General features: G+C 38.6%; 1 protein-coding gene across 1 annotated transcript in view; it reads left to right on the top strand.

Moving 5' to 3' along the window:
• The first annotated feature begins 2,792 nt into the window (after positions 1 to 2,792).
• The window catches only part of KLHL28 (kelch-like family member 28), a 23,050-nt gene continuing 18,723 nt past the window's right edge, over positions 2,793 to 7,119 (top strand). The window contains exon 1 of the mRNA XM_006875439.1: positions 2,793 to 3,693. Coding sequence (XP_006875501.1) covers positions 2,795 to 3,693 — 899 coding nt within the window. The 5' untranslated portion in view covers positions 2,793 to 2,794. The remainder of the gene's footprint in view (positions 3,694 to 7,119) is intronic.

Here is a 7,119-nt window from a genome sequence, read left to right as displayed (position 1 = left end):
TTCTGCTGAAAGATCAGAGCTTAATCTTATTTGCTTTCCTTGTAAGTAACACTTCTCTTTTCCCTAGCTGCTTTCAGGATTTTGTCCTTATCTTAGATTTTGGAGAGCTTATTATATGCCTGGAGTCCTGGTGTGGCGCTGTGGGTTAATGCGCCTTACTGTAAAGTCGTTTGAACTGCAATGTTGGCAGTTCAAGCTCACCAGCTGCTCCTCGAAAACCCTCTACAGGGTTGCTATGGGTTGGAACTGACTTGTTAGCACTTCACAACAAGAAATTATATGTCTTGGTGATATTCTTTTGGGGTGCATCCTTCTTGGAGTTTGTTGAACTTCTTGAATCTTATCTTTTCATTTTCCAGGATGTTAGGGAAATTTTCTTCCAGCAGCTCTTCAGCTAGCTCCTCTGTGGTTTTGTGTGATTCTTCCTGTTCTGGAATTCCAATAATTCTCAAGTTATTCTTCAAGTTGACCCACATGAATCTTAGAGTTCCTTCAGATTTTTTTTATCCTTTTTTTTCTGGTTGCTCTTCTTTCTTAGCAGTATTGAAAGATTTGTCTTACAGTTCACTGGTTCTGGCTTCCATCTCTTCAGTGCTACTCCTTTACCCTTTCAGTGTATTGTCCATTTCAGATATTTTATTATTAATCGTTTGGAACTCTTTTTGCAGGTTTTTAATTGTTTTCAATGCATTTTTTTTTTAATTCCTGTAGCTCTTTCCTGATTTCTTCCTTATTTTTCTCAACCCCTCTATAGAATATTTGGATTCACCTCAATATCATTCTCCTGAATTCCTTCTCAGGCAGTTCCAAAGCCTGCCCTCCTTCCAGTAGGAAGTCTAGGTCTACCTGTAGCTCATTTATTTCAGTTACTCTATCTTGTTTCTGGACATGTTCTGAAATTTTAGACTGCCTCTTGGCTTCTTCAATAATTAGATGTGTTTTCAATACTTAGATGAATGTATGTTGATGTATTATTAAGCTTTCTGATTGCCTTCAGGTAGATGTGAACCAGAGATGGGCTTCTCTTTTTACTTTTCTTATTATTCAACTCAGAGTAACTGTAGCAGGTGGTGGCTGTCTATCTGGTGTATGTTTTTGTTATTATTAAGTGCCGTCGAGTTGATTCCGACTGATAGTGATCCTGTATAGGGTTTCCAAGGAGCAGCTGGTGAGCTTGAACCACCGACCTTGCAGTTCAAACGACTTTGCAGTCTGACGCATTATCCTGCAGTGCCACACCAAGACTCTATAGCAGCTGGTATTGGCTCTTTCCTGGATGGTGGAATTTTATAGGGTGTGATTGTAGCTTGACCATAGTTGTTGTCTCTTCTTGGGTAATGTAGGGAGAGAAAGAGTCCCCCCAGGGTAAAAGGGGAATCAAAAAACAAAGCAGCAAAAAAACAAAAACAGATTGGATACTACGGTCTGTAATCACAAAGTAAATAAGAAAATAAAACTGTAGCAAACTATGAGTATGACTTTAACGCCCCTTGTTCAGTCTGCTGTAGTCATTTTGGGAGACTGGTCCATTTTAAGTGGTTCCTGTTGATGTCTCTCCCTTCTTAGATTCTATGTACTGTGGTATTTGCTGAGCAAATCCATGCACATGTGTAGTAGAATCCTTCCAATGGTGGGGAGGATTCCACTTGCTCAGGCACCCCCTCTAGTCACCAGAGTGAAGGTGCACAGACAGTGAGAGACCATTGAACAGGAAAAATGTTCACACTGTTATCTCCAATGATGGGTCAGACCTCTGTGGTGAGAGCACTCCTCTGATTCTGCTTCTCCTCCATCACACCCAAGATGGCCACTCTGGTATCCACTTGTAGCCGCAGATCAAAAAAGGCCGCTTTTCTTGCTTCTGCTACAAATTTCACAAACAGTAAGCTTTTGGTCCTTTTAAATATTCTTTTATCTGTAATTCAGAGTTCTGTGCTTGTCTTCTGAGCCTAGTAAGTGTGGTATTCTGTGTTATTACTGTCGGAGGTCTGCACTGCACTTCTCCCTAATACCTTATTCCTTTTCTTCTCTCCTGTTTTTATTCTTTTCATCTTCTAGAAGCATAAAGTGGAAAGTAGATTGGGCATTATCTGAATATATAAGAAGAGTTGAACAGATTCAGTCCAGGCCAATAAGTGAGCCTTATTGCCCTACTTTGTTGGTTGTTTTTGTTAAGTGCTATTATGTCTCCATGCCATCACCTCTGCCTCCATCTCTGATGTTGCTGCTTCTCTGGTTAGGATCCTACAGTCCATTCATGCTCTTCCCTCTTGGTGGTCCTAGGGTCCTCTGTACCTGTTCAGACTTGAATTTTAAAAAGGGAGACAATGTAAGAGTTGGCAGACTTGTGATTCAAAAATTCATTGTTAAGAGACCTATGTTTTGGACATATAATGTAACGTATTGGACCTCATTATCTGTAATAAAGGAGTTAAGTTATATGATGGTTAAAATTTCTTTGAACTCTTAAAGTCTCTGATCTAGTATTTAGTATGTTGCTGTTATTGTTGTTATTAGTGTCATGGAGTTGGTTTCAACTCATAGTGACCCAGTATAGGGTTTCCTAGGAGATAGTGACCTTGAATCACCGGCCTTGTGGTTCAAACCAACATTGCAGTCCAGTGCATTAACCCACAGTGTCACACCAGAACTCTGTATTTAATATAAGGGATTTAAAAACAAAAAACTAATGAATATGATCTATTTTGTGCTATTTGGGGGCGGGGGGGGAGATGTATTGCCAAGATTATTTTGAAATAACTTTACGTTTCCCCCCCTCCCTTTTCTCCTGTAGATGGACCACACATCCCCGACCTACATGCTTGCTAACCTAACCCACTTACATTCTGAACAACTTCTGCAAGGCTTGAATCTTCTTCGTCAACATCATGAACTCTGTGACATCATCCTTCGAGTAGGTGATGTTAAAATTCATGCTCACAAAGTGGTACTTGCCAGCATCAGCCCATATTTCAAAGCTATGTTCACTGGAAACCTATCTGAAAAAGAGAACAGTGAAGTTGAATTTCAGTGCATTGATGAAACTGCTCTTCAGGCCATTGTTGAATATGCATATACAGGGACAGTTTTTATTTCTCAGGACACAGTTGAATCGCTTCTTCCAGCAGCAAACTTACTGCAGATAAAACTTGTCCTGAAAGAATGTTGTGCGTTTCTTGAAAGTCAGCTTGATCCTGGTAATTGTATTGGAATTTCTCGTTTTGCAGAGACGTATGGTTGTCATGACCTTTATTTGGCAGCCACTAAGTACATATGCCAGAATTTTGAAGCTGTTTGCCAGACTGAAGAGTTTTTTGAGCTAACACATGCTGATTTGGATGAAATTGTTTCCAATGACTGTTTGAATGTAGCTACTGAAGAGACTGTTTTTTATGCCCTGGAGTCTTGGATTAAGTACGATGTACAAGAACGCCAGAAATACTTAGCACAACTATTAAACAGTGTGCGATTGCCATTGTTGAGTGTTAAGTTTCTCACTAGACTATATGAAGCAAATCATCTTATTCGTGATGATCGCACTTGTAAACATCTTTTAAATGAAGCCCTAAAGTACCACTTTATGCCTGAACATAGACTCTCTCATCAGACAGTCTTGATGACGCGACCTCGCTGTGCTCCCAAAGTACTTTGTGCAGTAGGAGGAAAATCTGGACTTTTTGCCTCTTTGGATAGGTAAATACAAGATTTTTTAAAGGATCAGTGCTAATAGGCTTTTTATGTTTGTTGGTTGTTTTTTAAAATTTGTTGTTGACAATATATACAGCAAAACTTATACTAGTCCAGCCTTTTCTACATGTTCAAATAAGTAGCATTTATTACATTCTTCAAATTGTATAGTTCCATGCTTTTTTAAATGTGGCAGTTTTCCATATTTAAAAAAATAGTTTCACTTTCTTTGTTTCCTTTTTTCCTCTCTATTCATTGTTTTCTTTCTATTTACAACATTTATCTGGTTGTTTTAATATCATTGCTTTCCATTCTCTCAAAAACTCCTAATTAACTTTATCCTCCCACACACATACACCTCGTTATCCATCTTCTTTACTCACTAGCTTTTCTTCTATTTTTTGTTTTTTCATCCTTTCTTTGTGGAAACTTTGTCTTTGTTAGAGTCAGTTCAGGTTTGTTGTTTCAGTTAAGTGTCGTTGACTTGGTTCTGACTCAAAGCACGCTGCCCTGTGTAGGTATAGTTTCCGAGGAGTGACTGGTGAGTTTTAACCACCTACCTTCGGTTCAAATCAACCTTGTTGTCTAGTGCTTTATCCTTCAGTGCCACACCAAAACTCCAGTCCAGGTTGTTGTTGTTGCTGTTAAGAGCCGTTAAGTTGATTCTGACCCATAGCAACCCTGCCTAGGGTTTCCAAGGAGCAACTCGTGAGCTTGAACCACCAACCTTGTAGTTCAAATGACTTGGCAGTCTGATGCATTAGCCCACAGCGCCACACCAGGACTCCCCAATCCAGGTTAGAGAATATTAATTATTGCCCAAGTATATCATATGATTTTTGTTACAACTGTGCAACTCTGCCATTGTAGTGACGAGTAGCCACAAACAATACATAAATGAATGAGCATGTTTGTGTTACTACAGTTATTTACAGAAATAGCTGGTAGACTGAATTTGGCCCACAGTTATAATTTGCTAACCTCTGAGTTACAGCATTATGTAAGTAACTTTTATACATTGAAATTACAGATGGATGTTATCTTTACTTTCCCCTTGCATCAGACTACTGCAGTGTGTGTTACACGTTGTACAATACTGTGGACTTCTTTCTAACCATTTCCAAACATTTTGTGGATTCCTTTCCTCTTATTCCAGTGAGAGAAATAAGGCAGTAAAGAGCTCGATAGAAAATTTCAAAGGACAAGCTCAAGAAGACACAGTCAAGTATTAGAATGAAATGTGCAGAGACCTGGAGTTAAAAAACCAAAAGGGAAGAACATTCTTAGCATTTCTCAAGCTGAAAGAACTGAAGAGAAAATTCAGGCCTCGACTTGCAATATTAAGAATTATGATGCAGAAAGCGTTGTAAGAAGATGGAAGATACAATGGTCAACGTTCAGCTGTTTCAAGAGGTAGCATATGATCATGAACCAGTGATACTGAAGGAAGAAGTCTAAGCTGCACTGAAGGCATTGGTGAAAAACAAGGCTCCAGAAGTTCTTTGAATATGAATTGAAATCTTTCAATACACTGATGAAGCACTGGAGACACTCACTCTTATATGCCGAGAAATTTGAAAGACAGCTCCCTGGCCAGCAGCCGATTGAAGGAGATCCATATTTGTGCCCATTCTCAAGAGAGATGACCCAACAGAATGTGGAAATCATTGAACAGTGTTATTAGTATCACATTGCAAGTAAAATTTTGCTGGATATAATTAGAAAATCACTGCAACAGTAGATCCACAGAAATTCAAGCTGGATTTAGAAGAGGACTTGGAACGAGGGGTAGCATTGCTAATGGCGGATGGATCTTAATTGAATGCAGAAGAATACCAGAAAGATGTTTCTCTGTGGTTTATTGACTGTGCAGAGGCTTTCGACTGTGTGGATCATGACAAACTATAGATAACATTGGAGAGCAATGAGCGTTCCAGAACACTTCTTTGTGCTCATAAGGAACCTATACATACACCAGGATGTAGTCATTTGAACAGAACAAGAGGACACAGAGTGGTTTAAAATCTGGAAAGGTGTGTGCCAGGGTTGTATTTTTCCATCATATTTATTCGGTCTTTTTGCTAAGCAAATAATCCTTGAAGCTGGATCATATGAAGAAGATCATGGCATCAAGATTAGAGGAATGCTCTAACAACCTGTGATATGCAGATAATACAACTTTGCTTGCTGAAAGCAAAGGGCTTAAAGTACTATCTGATGAAGATCAAAGACCACTGCCTTCAACATGAATTGCACCTCAATATAAAGAAAACAAAAATCCTCACAACTAGACCAATAAATAACATCATGATAAACAGAGAAAATATTGAAATTGTCAAAAACTTTGTTTTACTTAGGTCTACAATCAACACTCATGGGAGCAGCAGGCAAGAAATCAAACGTATTGCTTTAGGCAGACCTGCTGCCCAGGCCCTCTTATACAGTGTTCAAGAGCAAAGATACCAGTTTGAGAACTGACAGAAGCCAGACATTTTCAGTAACATTATATACATGTGAAAGTTGAACAATGAATAAGGAAGACCATAGAAAAGTTTATAGGTGGAGGGGTTTAAGATAAATATAGTCTAATGGCCTCATTTTTCCTCTTTAACTAGAAGAGGATGTCCTCTAGAGAGGGACGTGTGGGTTGGGTAGGTACTTTAAAGAAAGCGGGGCAAATGAAAATAGTTTTGTTTCTCCTCACACATAGAGAGTCAGAAGTGTGGCAATGCATTGAAAACATTTTTGAATAATTTTACAAATATTTTAGATGTACCTTTAAATTTGAGTCCCTAGCTGGCTTAAATAGTTAAACATTCAATTACTAGACTACTACCTGAAAGGTTTGAGGTTCAACCCCACCCAGAGGCACGTGGAAGACATGGTGATCTGGTTCTGAATGGTCATAGCCTGAAAATCTGATGGAAGAGTTTTCTGCACACCTGAGTTTGCCATTGAGTTGGACTCTACTTAATGACAGCTAACAACAGTCTTTAAACCATAGCATCACTTAAACCTCACCACTATAAACAAATGGACCAATTCCAAGAAAGAAGCTCTAATTATAGCTGATGACCCAATTGTCCCCCAAATGCCATAAAATTTGATGCCTTTATATGTTGTATTTCGGTTTACTTAAATCATCTTAACAAATCTATGACTTTTAGTTAATCCATCATTATTACTGAAACAATTATTAGCATATGTCTTCTGTATCATCTAATTTGATTTAATCTCTCAACCTTTTTTCTTTTCCGACTCTGCCTTCTGCCATACCCTCTGAAATTCATTCTGTCATAAGAAAATATCCTTTTTATTCTCACCTTCTTGTTCTAATGAAATATAGCTGATGCTTTGAAGTTTTGTCCATCTCCTGTCTCCTTGGAAAACCTATACAGGGTCACTATGAGTCAGAACCAACTCGATGACACT

The sequence above is a fragment of the Chrysochloris asiatica genome, unplaced genomic scaffold (assembly GCF_000296735.1).
Source record: "Chrysochloris asiatica unplaced genomic scaffold, ChrAsi1.0 scaffold00327, whole genome shotgun sequence".
Lineage (NCBI taxonomy): Eukaryota > Metazoa > Chordata > Mammalia > Afrosoricida > Chrysochloridae > Chrysochloris > Chrysochloris asiatica.
Note: the sequence above shows the minus strand (reverse complement) of the source record. Positions and strands in the feature narration are given on the sequence as shown.